Source organism: Verticillium dahliae, genomic scaffold (assembly GCF_000150675.1).
Source record: "Verticillium dahliae VdLs.17 supercont1.2 genomic scaffold, whole genome shotgun sequence".
Lineage (NCBI taxonomy): Eukaryota > Fungi > Ascomycota > Sordariomycetes > Glomerellales > Plectosphaerellaceae > Verticillium > Verticillium dahliae.
Genome location: NW_009276916.1, coordinates 980660 through 997335, shown reverse-complemented (window position 1 = coordinate 997335; position 16676 = coordinate 980660). Strand labels below are relative to the sequence as shown.

The 16676-nt window shown below is 58.4% G+C and overlaps 8 protein-coding genes across 8 annotated transcripts in view; 4 read left to right on the top strand and 4 right to left on the bottom strand.

Moving 5' to 3' along the window:
- Positions 1-309, bottom strand: part of VDAG_01131 (proclavaminate amidinohydrolase) — a gene marked incomplete at both ends in the record, with an annotated part of 1430 nt that extends 1121 nt beyond the window's left edge. The window contains one exon of the mRNA XM_009650017.1: positions 162-309. Within this exon, the coding sequence (XP_009648312.1) occupies positions 162-309 (148 nt within the window). The remainder of the gene's footprint in view (positions 1-161) is intronic.
- A 446-nt stretch (positions 310-755) lies between these two features.
- VDAG_01130 (uncharacterized protein) lies at positions 756-1505 on the bottom strand (the record flags this gene model as incomplete). The annotated part of the gene is made up of 2 exons (XM_009650016.1): positions 756-1007; positions 1443-1505. The coding sequence occupies 2 exons, from the start codon at positions 1503-1505 to the stop codon at positions 756-758; spliced, it is 315 nt and encodes a 104-aa protein (XP_009648311.1).
- A 201-nt stretch (positions 1506-1706) lies between these two features.
- Positions 1707-4777, top strand: VDAG_01129 (cutinase transcription factor 1 beta; the record flags this gene model as incomplete). Its single annotated transcript, XM_009650015.1, has 4 exons — positions 1707-1797; positions 2152-2711; positions 2765-3513; positions 3568-4777. The coding sequence occupies 4 exons, from the start codon at positions 1707-1709 to the stop codon at positions 4775-4777; spliced, it is 2610 nt and encodes an 869-aa protein (XP_009648310.1).
- A 684-nt stretch (positions 4778-5461) lies between these two features.
- On the bottom strand, positions 5462-6557 carry VDAG_01128 (uncharacterized protein; the record flags this gene model as incomplete). The annotated part of the gene is made up of 3 exons (XM_009650014.1): positions 5462-5756; positions 5840-6342; positions 6429-6557. The coding sequence occupies 3 exons, from the start codon at positions 6555-6557 to the stop codon at positions 5462-5464; spliced, it is 927 nt and encodes a 308-aa protein (XP_009648309.1).
- Positions 6558-7208: 651 nt separating this feature from the next.
- On the bottom strand, positions 7209-9915 carry VDAG_01127 (uncharacterized protein; the record flags this gene model as incomplete). The annotated part of the gene is made up of 4 exons (XM_009650013.1): positions 7209-7552; positions 7609-7838; positions 7918-8454; positions 9167-9915. 4 exons carry the CDS (start codon positions 9913-9915, stop codon positions 7209-7211), a joined length of 1860 nt encoding a protein of 619 aa, XP_009648308.1.
- Positions 9916-12955: 3040 nt separating this feature from the next.
- VDAG_01126 (D-lactaldehyde dehydrogenase) lies at positions 12956-14074 on the top strand (the record flags this gene model as incomplete). Its single annotated transcript, XM_009650012.1, has 1 exon — positions 12956-14074. The coding sequence occupies one exon, from the start codon at positions 12956-12958 to the stop codon at positions 14072-14074; it is 1119 nt and encodes a 372-aa protein (XP_009648307.1).
- Positions 14075-14674: 600 nt separating this feature from the next.
- On the top strand, positions 14675-15414 carry VDAG_01125 (uncharacterized protein; the record flags this gene model as incomplete). The annotated part of the gene is made up of 2 exons (XM_009650011.1): positions 14675-15003; positions 15171-15414. The coding sequence occupies 2 exons, from the start codon at positions 14675-14677 to the stop codon at positions 15412-15414; spliced, it is 573 nt and encodes a 190-aa protein (XP_009648306.1).
- Positions 15415-15650: 236 nt separating this feature from the next.
- VDAG_01124 (uncharacterized protein) lies at positions 15651-16655 on the top strand (the record flags this gene model as incomplete). The annotated part of the gene is made up of 2 exons (XM_009650010.1): positions 15651-15722; positions 15780-16655. 2 exons carry the CDS (start codon positions 15651-15653, stop codon positions 16653-16655), a joined length of 948 nt encoding a protein of 315 aa, XP_009648305.1.
- Between the last annotated feature and the right edge of the window lie 21 nt (positions 16656-16676).

Sequence of the window (16676 nt, the reverse complement as noted above, 5' to 3'; positions counted from 1 at the left end):
ATGGCATGGTCAGTACAGGGTAAGTACCTGATGATAGCTACATGATAGCTACAGGGTTCGGGTGCAGCATGAAGTGAACGAACAGTGTCATGAGGGGCGCCGAGGATGGCAATGTCGTACTTGTGGTCCTTGCGTCTCGGTTGGAAAAGCAATTGACATACGGCAGTTCGCGAATGTCCTGATGCCGGAGTAGTGGTTGCTGTCGGTCAGATCGACATTGTCATTGTCAAGCAGGGGGACCTGAGCCCTGGGTGGATGCGAAGCCCAGCACGAGTGGAGGAGAGGCAAGAGGAGGCTGAGGACTTTCATGTTCACGTTCATGACCCTGGCACACTGACATGAGTGAGTCCCCGTTACATTGGTGCAGTCATAGCAACACACAGTATTCGGGCATCAGATGATGCTCCTCCCATCGATTACGTCAAATCGATGGACTTCACTGGCCCTAACCCAGAACCAGAACATCTGTCGGTGAGGCGGCGCCTCGGTGTCTTCACCTTGCCCGGTCTTCACCTTGCCTCACCTTGCCGTGTGAGTAAGCCAGGTTCAGGGGAAGCTGGGGTCCTTGCTGGCGGGACGCGTCCATCCTTCTTGCCCTTGGTCAACTCTTGTGAAAACCTTCTTCAAATCCTGTCAAGAAACCCTTCGTCACACAAAACCCAATGATTCAGCTTTCGATGCAACGGCCAATTTAAGATCAAGACGAAGAATTCCTGACTCAGTCATTACTGCTGAGGGACTGCCAAGACGCTCGTTCACTGAGTCAGCGGCCTTGCACCCGCCCTGCCCCGGACCTGCGGGTTCTCGTTTGCCGGGCTGGCCCAAGGCTCTTCGGCAAATCGTTTCCATTTTCGCTCCTGGCTCAACACCACCAAGGTGCCCTCGACTCTCACTTTCCTGAGCTCCAGCATCAGCCTGAGCTTCGGCGTCAGGGAATCAGTCATTCCAGCGAACCCCCGGCTCGCGCCACTCCAAACCGCCCCAAACTCGTTGGGCGATTCGCGACCCTAAGCGTATTCAGTCATCGGACTTAAGCCAAGGTGGTGTGGTGCGAGTGAGACCTATGGCACAAGGACGAGGACACGGCTGGCCTCGAGAAACGTTCAACAGTGGCATCGACTTGACATGAATATATGTTTCGACCAAAGCCACTCTGTTAAGTCCGTTCGGCGATAGGACGAGCACCACCTGTTGACAGAAACGGGAATGCCGGTGCTGCTCAGTTCCTTGCGAAGCGAGAGCAGTTATTACCAAGCAAGAGCAGCAACGTGAGCTTGGACGATGACGCCCCCTCCTCTCCTGAAGCTAGAGCATCTCAAGCATGTCCCACGACGAGCCGCTTGCCCGTTCTCGGATTACCGACGACCCATCCTCGATATTCTAATCCTCTTTAACTCCATTTCCCCCTCATTTCCAGATCCGCGGGTGGCTCTATCCCACACCCGGCAGTCCCGCCAAGTGTGATGGTGGTCTACCCTGGCCTCAAGGTACCGTGCTTGGATCATCTTGGCTTTGGCTCCATCCAGATTCCCCCAAACTGACGCGCCTCCTGGTGTTCCACGGTGACCTTTTTATCCTCGTCCTCCTCCCGATTTTCTTTACCTCGTCAAAAGTTGGTTTGCCCTTGTTCACCTCGGTCGATTCTTTCCCACGCATGAACAGAGAGAATATCTACCTCGAACCCCCTTCTCAACCCTCGGCCCAGAATGGCTACCACGCAGACAGCAACTGTCGAGGCCACGGCCAAGGCCCCGGCCAAGGCCCCGGCCAAGACTCGCAAGCGAGCCCCCAAAGCCTGTTTGTCGTGCCGCGCGAGGAAAGTGAGGTGTGATGTTTCTCAACGAGGACGCCCGTGCATGAACTGCTATCTCGACAGCGAGAGTTGTGTTGTCACTGGCCGAGCGTCAAGGTTGTGAGTATATACGCGCCATCTTTTGTCTTGTCTTCTTGCTGGACAAGTCTGGATTTGAGTCCATCTAACTGTGAGAAACAGACGGCCGCCGCCTGAGGATGCAGGGAAAACACAAAGTTCATATCCCCCTCACCAGGGCGATGAGACTCACCAGCATGCAGCGGGCACTGCTGCCACACATCACGTGAATCCACCTGTGGTTCGCGATGATGGTAAGGGCCTTCATGAACACTCCACAGCGTCCCGGGACCTGGCCAGTCGGGAACTCGCCGGTCTCGTTGACGACTCATCACCAGAGGCCATTGGCGAAGCGTCGCAACCAAAGTCGATAGAGAACCATGGCTCATGCCACCACGATCATCAACCTCCCAAAACATCCCATACCAACAATCCTGCGGCGACGAGCACCAAAGGAGCCTTCGCAAACACCTTTTCCGTCTCCAATTCCTTCAACCCATTACCAGCAACACAATGGACAAGTACGTCAGAGCAGCCGCAAAAGTCCACCGTGACCTCCGACGTCACGTACTCCTATTACCCCTTCCTCGCCATTGGCAACATTCATTACATTCCTCCCCAGGATGTCAACTTCCTCGAACTTCAAGGCTGCCTGCGGATGCCAACGAGGGCGATCCTTGATGAGTTTGTCCAGCAGTACTTCCTCCACGTTCACCCCATGCTCCCGCTCCTGAATGAAGGCGACTTTTGGGACATGTACTGCAACGGAGGTTCAAAGGGCTTGCAACAAGAGCGAATCTCGTTACTAGTGTTCCAAGCCATGCTCTTTTCGACGGCTAACGTCAGTCTGTTCTTCAAACCATGTTTCATCAGATGTGCTAATACTTTGTCTAGTTCGTCTCTCGTCAATCGATCAAGGCCCTGGGGTACCCGACCATCCGCGCCGCCCGAGCATCCTTCTACCGACGAGCCAAGCTCCTCTACGACCTCGAAACCGAATCTTCACCCTTTTCCATAGCCCAGGCCGCTTTACTCCTGACGCACTGGTCCGCACCGGCCTCGCACAGCTTCCGAAAACCGAACACACAGTGGCTCGCGATCGCGATCCAGAACGCCAAGACGGCAGAGGCCCATCACTACGACGCCGCGCCCACCCACATTCAGAACACGCTCAAGCGCTTGTGGTGGTGCTGCATCACCCGCGATAGGATCATGAGCCTCGGGATCCGCCGGCCTCTTCATATCACGCGCGCCCATTTCGATTTTGACAAGAACAGCATCCTCGGATACGCCGACCTTTCGGATGAGATTGAGCGCTCGCGCGTCTACAACCCGGGGACGAAACGCTGCCTCGCAGAGATATTGGAGCAACTGGTCGAGCTTTGCGTCGTTCTGACAGATATCCTGATCCTGGTGTTCCCCATCGACGACAGCCCCGGATGGGGCCGCGAACTCAAGACCGAGGAGCAAGACAAGCTTCGCGAGTACAAAATCGACTTGCGCCGGTGGTACAAGAGCGCCACGCTGCGGTTTCCCATGTTTGGCGGTGGCTCAGTCGCCCGCATGAACGCGGGGGGCGGTGGAAAGGAGTTTCAACACGACTCGGTCATTCTGTACACCAACCTAATGTACATGTATTACCAGTAAGTCGAACGGCGCCTTTGGCACCTCTAGAACCCCCACTAACATCCCACCAGTTCGAGCCGTGTCGTTCTCAGTCACCACGAAGTCCTTCACCTCGCCATCACAGCTGCCGCGCCCTCCTTTAGTTCGATCCCCTCCCGCGACCTGGCCATCATTGGCGAGAACCGCCACGAGCTTCAGGACGCAGCTTCGGGCGTCACAGAGTGTCTGAAGGAGCTCATTCACCTCCGACTCGCCCGTTGGCTGCCCATCAGTGCGGTAGCGTGTACGGCCCTGCCACTGGTCCTCCATATCCTCGACGTCAAGCTCTCCTCCTCCGCGCAAAGATCGTCCGGGTCCTCGGCGATTGACCCAAATACGCAGTCCGCTCTGAAGCAGCACCGGCTCAACATTCTAATCGAAGCCATGAAGACGTATCAACCACAATACGACGGCGTGGACCTGGTCTCGGAGACGATCCGCCACATTGTCAACCTTGCGCAAATCGACCCGCCCGCCGACGGCGCAAACAACCAAGCAGACGGCTCGGCCATTTCCGACTGGACCGACATTCTGGCGTCCCAGCCATCCTCCTACCTTCGCCTCGCCCTCACCATGGATCTCGCCCTCTCCAAGGGCCGCCTGCCCGAAGATGGCGACTTTCCCGTCTCCCTGCGCGGCCTCTTCACAGGCGGCTTTAATGCATTGCGCACCCTCATCGAGCAGAAGCGCAGCGAGGCAGCCACCGCCGCCGCCGCTGCTGCTGCAATGGCCCAGAACCACGCCTTCTCCCACGCGAGCGCCCTCCACGCCGTCGACTTTGACGCAGGCACTCTCCGCCCGTCCCTCTTCCATCTTCAGCCCGGCGTTGTGACAGCCGTTCACTCCGACGAGGATACGTCGACGACATCGCCAGCCTCGGCGGGCGATCACTCGGTCGAGAGCACGACGGACGCGACGTCGCCCCACCAGGTCTACGATCTCGCCATGGACATTGACATGATGGGCGGCGGCGGCGGCGATGACATGTCCTCGGACGGCATCGCGGGTCTCGCTGCGGAGGTCATGGCTGCGTTCCCCCTGCACGGCGTGTCGCCCAGTTCCGGGGGCGACTTTGACGGCATGTACTTTGATGGCTCAGAGCAGCGGGGGGAGGCGGCCGAGTGGATGGACGGGGCGTGGGCGGAGATGGCGGCGGGGGAGGAGGAGAGGACGGATCGGGACACGGCGAGGGCATTGCTCGAGGCGCTGAAGCAGGGCGAGGTTGGTGATGTTGTGCTGTAAGGGGGGCGGACTGATCAAGCATGATACGATATGATGGTTTGGAGGTATGATTGGGGTCAGCTTCCTTGCGAGCTTGGAGTAACTGTGCAAGAGCGGCGTCGGTTTAATGTATGATGAGTTGGTCAGAGAATCGAGTCTGAAGCCAAACATGGAAACTGTGCTTTCTTACCCCTTGCGATTTGACTGTATCAGATTCTACCAACGAAATGTATGGTGCGGAATGTGACTTCACCGTATCGAGGTGGAACTATCCCTCTGAGGTTGTGGGCTTGGGGATCAAAAGCGCAATCAGTATGATTCTCATAGATTGAGAACGACCTTTGGATAAATCTGGGTCAAATCGCAAACTCCGCCCTGCACCGTCTGAGCCATCCTGTTGAGAAGCGCGATCGGTTCGCCTGCGAGATGCTTCCAGGCGCTCCTAGACTTGTCGTTGGATTCAAAAGCAACGCCAGACGCGCGCATTTCGCAGATATATCCTCCACGAACATCAAAGCCATCCTAAATCACGTCCGTGATCCAAGGCTCAGCAAAAAAAATCCAACCTCATAGGAAAGCAAACGACACACGTTACCCCCTGAGAACGCATGGAGTAACCCCCTGAGAACCCAATGAGTTACCCCTGAGAACCCATGGAGTAACCCCCTGAGAACCCAATGAGTGACCCCTGAGAACCCATAGTCGTCACTGCAGGTCAATCCCCCACTCGCGCGCATCCTGCCTCTGCCGGGAAATCTTGCACTCGCCGCCGCACGCACACTCGAACCCATACACGGCCCGCAGGCTCGCGGCGTCCTTGCCGTAGTTGATGGTCAGTTCCGTGCCGGCCTGGACCCGGCGGCCCGCCACCGTGAAGACCAGGGCGTCGCGCTCGCGGTCGAAGCCATAGTTGACGTTCATGCGCGGGCGGCACGCGTGGTTGAAGCGCGAGGCGACGAGGAAGAGGCCGTGGCCGGGCGCCTTGGTCGTGCAGGCGAAACTAGCCACGTCAGCCGGGGGGATGCGCCACGTCGTCCGCAGGCCTTTTGCGCCACGGTGGTGAAGAAGGGGGGTTATGCTTACTAGTTGGTCGTGAAGATGGCCTTGAGTCGGGTGTGCAGCGAGTCGTCGTGGGCTATGCGGCTGGGTTTGTGCATGGCGAGGTCGAGAACGAGGCCCTGGTCCGAGGGGCTCAGGTTTGTGAAGTTTCGGATGAGGTCCCTGTCCACGTCGGTGGACCGGACAATGGCGCGTTCCGTGAGGATCATGTCGCCGGGGCTCAGGTCTTGTACGGCAAAGGCGCCCATGCCGCCGAGCGGGGACTTGCGGATTTCGAAAAACTCGTTGCTGAAGAGGGGCTGGCCGGGCTTGATGTTGGCCGTGTGACGGGGGAGGCCGGCGAGGAGAATACCACCGTTCTCTTCTTCGCTTTCCTCTTCATCCGTGTCGCTAGAAGGGTGGTTAAGCAGACTGAGGCCGCTCGACTCACCGTCGAACAAGAGGGGAGCGGCTCGCTTCGAGGTGGCCTCGCCTGGCAAGGCTTTGAGCTGAGGGGCTCGACCACGGCGAATAGTAGCGGTCGCGTGCTATGAACGTTAGTGGCAAGATTATGTCTCCTTCTAGGCAATAACCATGGCTCTTGCGGTACCTGGAAAGTATTCTGGGTGCCTACCATCTCGTTGATCTGGCGGTTCGTGTGTGTCATGCTCGAGAAAGGGTGGAGTAGAGCGTCGATACTGGCCGAGACCAGTTTTGGCTGTGCCGTCTCTCGTTGGACCTTTTGCATGCTATAGAGATCCATGGTAAATGCTTTGCCTTGAGTGATGAGAAGAATAAGAATGGTATATGGTAAAGATTCGGCGGGATCTTCGGCGACTGAAGATGGGCGCTTCTGAAGTGCCAAGTTGGCTTCTGACTTCCTCTCTTGCCGGACTCTATGGAGGGAGACTGCACAAAAGTTGTTCATCAATATGGTATTCGTTATCCAAGGTAATTAAACTGACCAAAGGTACCGAAGAGTTGTCGATCTCTGCGCCTGGCATCTAGATCGACCTCGTTGTCCCCCTGTCATCCGTTCCCTGCCGCCATGTTCCTCCGGTTCACTTTTGTCCTCGTCCAGTCTCAATGACTTTCATGTAAGATATCATGTGAATAAACACGTTTGATATTTGGACGTTTATTGTTTGCTGGAACGGCTGTCATTGAAGACGAGGGAAATGGTGGAAAGAGCTCCTTCCTCCTTATCAACAGGCAGCATATAGGCCACAGCTCGGCTTGCTCCATCTATTGCGGCCTAGAAGCGACTGTAGCCTGCTGCTTCAGCGCTTCACTTGTGTCAAGAGCCAAAATAATCAGTCACTCACTTCCATGTTGAAGCCAGATTTCCCCGGCATATTGCCACCTCCTGCGTCACAGCCAGCCCTCCATTGCCCCTCGGCTGACCGAAGGCCACTTAGTACCTCGGATCGCTGTGACCAGCTGCCGACAAGACCGGTGCGGCCAAGTCCTCGTCGAACATCTGGTTTGGAGCCGCCTGGTCTTCACCCAACCTCTCGCGGCGCGTACTCTTCCGACGCGTAAAGGTATCGTATTGCTCATAAGTCGACTCGCCGTCCATTTCGTGCAAGACCGTTCCCGCAGGTTGATACTGATACGAAGTTCCCGCAAGCCCCGTCGAAGGTTGGTGATAGTACGGGGACGTCGGCACCCCGACGGCAGTCTGAAGAACCGCCGAAGCAGCGGTATGGAAGCTCACAAGACTAGAGTTCACCGACGCCGTTTCCGAAACCAAGTGTCCTGTGCAAACATGAGCCAAGCTCTCCGGGGGCCGTCCGCTTCCTCGATCGACGTACCCTGTCTCGAACCGGCTCGGCTGGTCCTCTTGTGGCTGCCGCTCCTTCGACGCATAAGCGACAAGCCCTGGGATCCCGGTGCGGTGCTGGCCGTGCCGGCGACTGCGGGCAGAGACGCGCTCGCCTGCATGGTTTCGAGCCGCTGCAGCACGGCGGACACCTCGGCCTTCATCACCTGAAGATCGCTCTGCATCTGCCACGTCATGCCCACGTGGGAGGACGTGTTGATGCTGATGAACCGGGTCAGCAACGGCGTCCTTGCTTCTCTCTGAACAAGGTAGGTAGGTAGATGGAGATTGGGGTGCTCACAAGTTGGCGACCGACACGGCAACCGTCAGCGTCAGCTTCCGAGCCGCCAGCTTGGCCCTCAGCTCCTCGAAATCCTTGTCCCGGAACGACAGCCGAAGGCGCCGCCACGCGCTCATCTTGGCATCGACCGAGGCCTCGCCGGATCCGTTCAGGTCCCTGTTCAGCTGCTGGTTGAGCTCGGTGAAGACCCGGATGCAGTCCTCGAGCACGTCGGCCAGCTCGTCGACCGTGCCCGGGTGGAGCACGCCCTGCTTCGTGTCCTCGTGGTCGAGGTAGCCCTGGAGGGTGCCGAGGACGGAGACGAAGCCCTTGAGATCGGCCGACAGCGCCTGCAGCGTCCGCGGCAGCCCGCGGACGGCGTCGATGCGCCGGCTGATGCCGACGCTGAGGTTCGTGGCGAAGATGATGAGGCCGGCTACGCCGCTGATGGCTCCGATGGGTTCGGCCATTCCATTGCGACGCGGCCGTTGTAGTCTGCTGGGCAACGTCCCGCGCAGCGGCTCGAGGGTGGGAGAGACGCAAGCTGGATCGCATGAGCTGAAGCGAAGTCGCGCGGTTTCCACCACATTTCATTCGCCAGAAGCGAAGGATCATGCCGTCGAGCCATCCTCCTACCAATGGTATCGCGGCTCACGCCAAGCGCCCATGCAGCCGACCCTGCATCGGGGCAGTCCGCAGTTGACCAGCCACCCTTTTACTCTCTTGATAGGATGGGCAAGCTGGGCCACCGTCACGAAAGGCTTCAAGGAGGCGCAGACTGCTAACGACGTGTTGTAAATCGGCGCACCGCCGCACATTATCAAGTATCAATCGCTAAACTCCAAGCCTAACGCCGAAAATGCAATGCCCGCCGCATCGTGTCAGATCGCTCTCTGTGTCTTCTTCTGTATTTGACCTTTCTCAAGTCCTTCTCGCCATTTCATTACTTTCACCAGATCTTTCTGTAAGACAACATCCTCTAGCCAGCAGAGGAATTATGAACATCTCGCCGAGTCCAGCGTGACGATGAGACCTGCGGGCGGCAGTCAGTGCTATGCTCGGGACGCAAACACTTGTCAGGCTCGACTGTTTGCTTACAGCATTGGCTATCCCATCCAGAGCCCTTCAAGTCCACAGTGAATGTACTTGTCTCCGCCTCGCGACCGCCCGAGTTGGGGTGTGCCGACTCGACTTAACCGAGCTGAGACACCGATCACCACATCGTGGACACTGTCGCGAACTCAACGTGTTGCCCTTGACCCAGACGCACCGACACGAGCAAACCCACAGCTCGCGGCCCGTCTTCGTCGTGAGCTGGTCGCCCGTCCTGTGAAGATTCGTCTGCACGCCGCACTCGACGCAAAACCGCCGTAGATGCACGCGCCGTGACGGTTTTGCGACGACGAGGCGTCTGTCGTCGTCCCGCGTAAAGTCCCCAGCAGCGTGGATGAGCGAGGACCGGCATGAGCAGAGCCACAGGGCCCGGTCGCCCCTGGCGCCGCCTGCGACGGCGTCATGCTGGACGCACTTGTCGGGCGCGCAGCCCCTGTACGTGCGGCGGCTCCTGGCGATGACGTCCGGGCGCAGGCCAATCTGGTGCATGATGGCCGTGGTCGGCTGCTCGCTGTCAAAGTGCTCGGGACCCCGGACGCGGTGGCAGAGGAAGCAGCCAAAGTTGCCCTGGGACTCGGCCTTGGGGTCCTCGCGGTCGTGGCCCGTGCCGGGAAAGTGCTGAGCGAAGTACCTCTCGGCCTGGAACACGGCGGCCACTTTATCCTCGACGTCGGCTCTCCAGGGCTGGACAGAGTCGACGAAGAACCGGCACACCATGGCCAGGTTGCAGGATGTCGTATAATCAAGGTGCTGAAATAGGCAGTCTCTCACAGGTTCGGGTAGCCCCAGGAAGAAGGTCATCCATCGTGATGGTACGGCCGGGCCCATGTCTGGCTTGTGCGACAGCTGTCCTTTGCTGAGTTCGCGCCGATGCTGCGGAACACGGGACAGCGTTGCCACTGCCATCTTGAAGTTGGGGACGGGCGCTACAGGCTAGGCGCGGGCCGAGTAGAATGGAGGAGCGGGAGCAGTTATGGGTACGCTCTGCTCGTCGGTTTGAGGCTGGTCAGATTCGGAGCAAGACAAAGTAGAGACCCCCGTGTAGTCAAGGGGATGTAGGTATGGGAAGTGTTGTGCAGAAAGAGTGCCAAATGCAATGGGCGGTGCGGATGAAAGGGCAAGAATGGAGTGCTCTGGTCTGTTATATCAACACGCTCGGCCTACCTCATGTCAGGAGCGACAATCATTACAACCCGACATGTTCAGTGAGCATAGTCAGGAGTAAGGAAACAGGGTCGATGCAAGGGGTGCAGTGCAGGTGCGTGGACTGCATATCATCATGACCACGACGCCCCTGTCGGGACGCACGCCGCCAACTGGCACCCAAAATCGTTACAGAGTGCGTGTTGTGCAAGCCTCCTGCAGAAGCCATCGTGTCATTAGCCTCCCTCTCGTGCTGGTGAAGCGGCGCTGCCTGCAAAGTCTGGGGACGGACCGAATCAGGATGTATGATGCACGACATGGCGTCTGAGTCGAAGCGGAGCATCATCTTGCTCGGCGCCGGCTCGCTCATCCAGGCTGGTCCCTGCGTAAGACAATGGACAAATGGAGCTCGATAGCGGACGACACGGGCCTCAGCCGCAGTTCATTGGGTATCGAGCTCTGAAAGTTGGTCGACCAAGGCCTGGTGCAGGAGAGTGATGCCACCCAAGCCACCCTGCGCAAAGTGATCTCGGCGAATGTAAGGTAGCAATAGTAATCGATTGACTTCGCGATGGCGGGCGATCGCTCCGGCACGTCATCCGAGCAAGGCAGGGCACCCAGCGACCGTAGCTCCAGCGGCGCTGGAGGCTTTCAACAAGGACAATTGGTGGGCCATCTTTAGGCTGATCAAGGCCCTGGAGGCAACCGTTGGCGGTTTTCTCCAGGGAGGGCGTTTCGCAGGGTGACAACGGACTTGGCCATCAGGTCTCACGAGGGCGAGTCGTTGGTTCTGGAAAGCTGATAGAAGTGAACGAGGCATCCCTACCAGGATGAAAGAGGGAGGTCACACAAACACGATGGGTCCCCTCATCAAGAGAGGAACACCGTGTCTTGGCCCGTCATCATGTCCCCTGTTCACCAAGGTACTTTGGCAGTTTGCTCATCAGCAGCGAAGCGACGCCCAGGGACGTCCAACGGAATCCGTTCTCGAGGTCGGAGCGTGGAGAGATACAATCTTACGCCGAGCTGCGGCATGGCGAATTGTTTCCTCCTCACAGGCCGGGTGGTTACAAGCCAAGTGGGGATCTACTTGGACCGAGGAGAAAATGGCCGATGCGACGACTCGACGACACGGTGATGCAAGAAAGGAAGAGCCTTGGCAAGAAGGCCAGAGCAACTCGCATCGCATGCCACTCCCGACCCCAACCGTCGTCGCCAGGGGAGCTGCAGTGTTGTTGTCTCAGATCCTCATCTTGCCATTTTCGCGGGTGCTACCCTTCGCAACATGGCTAACGACAGGGCGAGATCGACGGCCAGTGGCGCCATCGAGCTGCAGGTAATTGTCAAATGTGAGCATCGCCAGAATCGCCTCTTGGCCATGGGGCGGCCACGATGGCCAACGGCCAGCTCGGGCCCAGGAGGCCGTCGGGAGCGAGCGGATATCTCGATAGGGGTGAGGCGAGCCTGGACCCCCTGCCGACAGGGCTGTACGTAGATGCCCGAGATTCTCCCCTGTGCGCAGGGCTGTAGAGGCTCGCCATGGCCTGCGAGACGTTCTCTCCTTGCCGGGATCAGACGACGCGACGCGCCCGGGGAAGCAAGCCGATGAACTCTTTCGCCGAACCAACAAGTATACCTAGAATACATTGTGACGAAACCTGCATAAGGATGCAATCACATGATGCCATTTTCTCGCTGATCTTCCGGGTCAACTACGCATCATGACGACCAGGCACGGATCGGGCGGTTGGCGGCCAGGTCCCCGAGCAGACCGAAGCAGTTGACAGTGGCCCGGTGTCACCATGGGCGAGCTGTGAGCGAGGTGAGTATGATGAGCGCGGCCCAGCTTTTGCACGAGAATGTCGGCTGCGTTGACGCGATGGTCGAGTGCTTGAACTTGATTTTACTCAAACCACACCACCAGTTGTGGGATTCAGTGAGCCAAGTGCCCTACCCAGGTGCTTGAACCTGGCTGTCGTGAGTCGTGATCAATGGGTGTATTTCGGCGTAGGAGAAGTCTGCCAGTCCACGTCATCCAACGCATCGTTGCTATGGCTGTGAATATGGTGAGCGAAACGTTTGACGGCCTTTGATGGCATATTTGAGAGGCTCACACTTGACCAGTGTACCTACCCAGATACCTCAGACATTTGATCTGTTATTTCTTGCTGTCCGTCTAGGTAGATTTCCTTCACTATGCCGCCAGCCAGTGCCGGATTCGCTTCAGCACACACCAGTGGCCGGCCCTCTGGCAAATAGCATTACACGCTTCGTGGTGCGTGCGGGGGGCCGTTAGCCCGAACGTGCCACCACTGCCATGACCTATGACAGGCACCCGTCTCCCCCTTTGCACGCCTAATCCGGCAACACAGTTGACCAAGCGAGTCAGTCAGTACGGCGGCCACGATAACACCACGATACCACGAGCCACGGGGCAATAGGGGAGAGCTTGACTAACTGGTGGGCGGCCTGAGTTTCAAGTCCGTCGAGATGATCAGTCATGTATGCGCGGATAAGAGAGCGGTGCCTGGTAAGCTGCCGAGGCTTGGGGAGCCTCCAAGCGTCAGCATTTCGTGGGTTCTGTCGGCCATTGTTCCCAACCTGATTGTTCGCCGCATAGGGGTCAGGGGGGAAAGGAGGGGTAAGATGACGGGTCCTGTCAGCAAGATCAAGAAGGGGCCTGCTACTACTACATCCGCCCTGCCACGCCTCAAGTTCATTGTAGGAACCGATTCTTCTCCTTCATCGTCTTCTCGTCCATCTGACCACTCACCTGGATATTCCTACGGCCAGACAGTATACAATGGCGTCGCAGGCTTCTCCCATTGTCCTCGTGACGGGCGTCAACGGCCATATCGGCTCGACCGCAACAGCCGCCTTCATCGCCGCCGGCTACCAAGTCAGGGGCACCGTTCGGTCTATCGAGAAGCATCAGGCCAGTCTCTCCGAAGCTTTCCAGTCTCACATCGACGCTGGCCTGCTGCAAGTCATTGAGATTCCCGACTTCAACGCCAACGGTGCCTTTGATGACGCCGTAAAGGGCGTCCATGCCATCGCCCACACATCTCCCCCGGGCCTTCGCTTCGACGAATACGTCGGCGGCCCCAAAGCCATCATCGAGCGCGCCAGAAGGAGCACCGAAAATCTCCTCTCCTCCGCCGAGGCCCACGCCGGCGCCACCCTCAAATCGGTCGTTCTCGTCTCGTCCCTCGCCGCCATGATGCGCCTTCAAGACGAGCCGGGCTACCGCTACACCGGTGACGAGTTTTACACCGAATACATTGACCTTTCGTTGCAGGCTGGCGACGAGGCCGGCCTCGGCCTGTTGTACGGGGCGGTCAAGGTCGCCGAGGAGCAGGCGTTCTGGGACCATCTCGGCGACCCCCAGCGCAAGTCGACCTTTACAGGAGCAGTGGTCAGCCCTTCCTTTGTGGCCGGTCCGATCCTCGTGAGGCCTGCGGAGCCGGAGAGCATGACGCCCAGCATGAAGACGGTGTGGTACATCTACGCGGGCGCCGTGTGGCCTGACGAGTTCCCCATGCCGACCTGGGTCGACGTGCGGGACGTCGCGAGAGCGATTGTCTTTGGCGTGCAGAAGCCAGAGAAGGCCAAGGGGCGGAGGTTCCTGCTGGCCGCCTACCGGGTCGGGCGTCAGGCTTTTGCGGACGTTCTGCGGGAGAAAATCCCTGAGCGGAAGGGTGTCATCCGGGAGGGAACGCCGGGAGAGGGATACCCTGCCGACTTTGTGACGTGGGGGCCCGAGGAGGTGGGCATGGATGGCAGCCGGTGGACTGAGCTCAGTGGACAGGAATATCTTCCGTTTGAGGAGTGCGCTGTGGGCACGGCGAAGTCTTTCGACCCGTACCTTGCGGAGGGCAAGGAGAAGGGGTACAAGGAGGAAGTGCCGGTACTTTTTCAGTGATTGTACTGGGTGCTATAATGGGTGCAGATAACGGCAGTGGTAGTCATGGAGGGACCTAGCTGCCCCGTTACACGTCAGATTCCCGAAGTCCAGGACCTACCTATCTGCAGATGATGTCCCGATTCGAAAGATGCAACGACCACATTCCGGGCGTTTTCAAATACAATAATCGGGGTGCTGTAGAGAAATGTGGGTTTGAGGAAGTCAGTTTTGCTTTTCAATTGTCGTCCAGGAAAGTTGACGCATATCTGGCTTGATTGATGGTAGTAGTCGAGTCTGGGCTCTCCTGCCCTGACTGCAACACACACAGGGCCCAGGGCAGGTGCCCACGATGGCAGTCGCCTGCTTCCTTCTCCGGGAGCTGCGAGACCACAGCTCCGATCCTGGGAAGGTACCTACCTTAGGTAGGTACCTTCGGTAGAAACTATTAGGATTCATTCAGTATTTCTTCAACCCCACAAGTCGTACATCCTTCCATCTCACGTCATCATGGCCCTTTCCCTCCCCAAAGGCAAGGCACATAGATAAGTACTTCAGGGCTACGAAAGCTTTCAGAGCAAATCAAGGAGCCATCTCATCTCACATTCCAAAACCGCAGACATGTTCAACGACATCTCACTCCGACACATCCCGGCGCTCTACGCAACCTGTGCCATGGGTCTCGGCGGCGCCTGGTCCCTCGCCAACCCGCGCACCAGCCTCATCCACTTCGGCTTCCCCGCCCGCATCGCCGACCGCCCCGAGATGTGGCCCGTCGCCCGTGTCGGCCACGCCCGCAACGTGAGCCTCGGCCTCATCATGGCGCTCTTCTACGCGCGTGGCCAGTACGACGTTGTCGACACCATCATGGGGGTCATGGCCGGCTCACTGGCTCTTGTCGACGCTTGTGTCGTGTGGAACGAGGGCTTCCATGGGTGGGCCGTCTTTCGGTTCGTGGGTGCCGGCACCTTTTCTGCTCTGGGGTTTGCCGGCTTGACGCAGGGTCCTGTCCGCTAGGAAATAGGGGATGGACAAGTTTCGATGGCATACAATGTCCATGCTCACTCAAACAAGCCACTCTTTTTTCGTTCCATCCCTCTTGTTTGTCGTGTTGCAGAGCGCAGCCATTCCAGACCCCGGCTCAAAGGGCAGATCCTGTGGCTGTCCACCCGGCTATTGTTCAAAGGATCGACAAGTGGACAACCGGGATGGAGGCTCTCGAAGCCCATTCATCGCAGGACGACGCAGGATGCACTGCCACGCCGAAGTTCAAGCACTGCGAGCCAGTGCATCGCTGGTGCCAGGGGTCTTCCCTCACGGCGGCCTGCGGTGGGGTGGTTTCATCCCCGAAGGGCGGATAGAGCGGCGCTTACGACGTCATTTCTATATAGGCCCTTTCCAGCCCCTGGAATTCGCCCCATGGCTCCAGAGCCCGATCCCGTAGATCCCTCTTTCTGTTGTCTCAAAGGGAAAGGCAGTGAAAGAAACCGAGGACCAGAGGGTTGGGCCCGTTTTGCTCTTCTTCATATTGGGACGCGATCCCGCCAACGTTTTGGCCAGCGCGAAACGGCCAGCACGCCCTTCCCTTCGCACAACGATGGCACCACAATGCAGTAACACGACGATAGAGGGCCCCGTCCCCAGCGACGCGGGTGTCGCGGGCACAGGTGTAAGTCAACCCGTCGCATCAAGGCAACGCTGAATGCGACTGACAAGCGACACTTAGGTTCTTCTGTCGTTCTTCTTCACAGCTATCCTTGCATTGGGCCTCAGCCTCACCATCATTCTCTCCGAGTTCAGAAACAAGACGTCGAGCATTCGACGGCGCCTTCTCAGCAGTTACTCCGATCAGCAGATCCTGCAGGGCATCGGCATCCATGCAGTCGGCCTCGCCAAGCGGGACACGATGCTGCCCTACCACTTCTTCATCATCTGGTGCCTTGGTCTTCTCTCGCAGGCCGTTCACAATGCGACGCTGCTGTCCCTGGTCCACGACTTTCGCCGCGACTGGGTCCTGCGCTGGCTGCGACAGCTTCTCATGTTCGTCAATCTCGGCCTCTCCGTCGTCTACGGCGTGTTCATCCTGCGCGCCGTCGAGACAGGCCTCGCCGACGACCCCATCCCGATCTCGTGCGTGTGGGAGACGAACAGCGGCAACGGCTCGTCGAACCGCAGCGGCCTCAGCTATTTTGGCACCATTGCCGTCATGGCCGCTAACGTCCTCGTATTCGCCCTAGCGAGCTGGTACCTGCATTGGCGGATCCAGCGCTTCGCCAAAATGGTCAAGCTTATGGGCACGCTGCTCATGGGCGCCCTGGCCGCCGGCGCCATCGTCCGGTGCGTGCTGGCGTCCGACGCTCTCGGCCACGGGCCGAGCTTTGAGCTGGCGCCCGGTGAGGAGGCCTGGAGCTTCGGTCAGGTGCTCTCCGTCCTCGTGCTGCTCTTCCCTCTGGTGTCCATGGTTGAGATCCTTCGGGGTGAGCTGAGGGTGGCGCCGTGCGATCTGTCTGATGGCCAGGCATGTGCTCCCAGCGACATGGAGATGAACAAGTTTCAGCCGAACCCGTTCTGGGGCTCACAAACGCATCTGGTCAGGAAGTGAGGGGAGGAGTCAGAGCAGGAC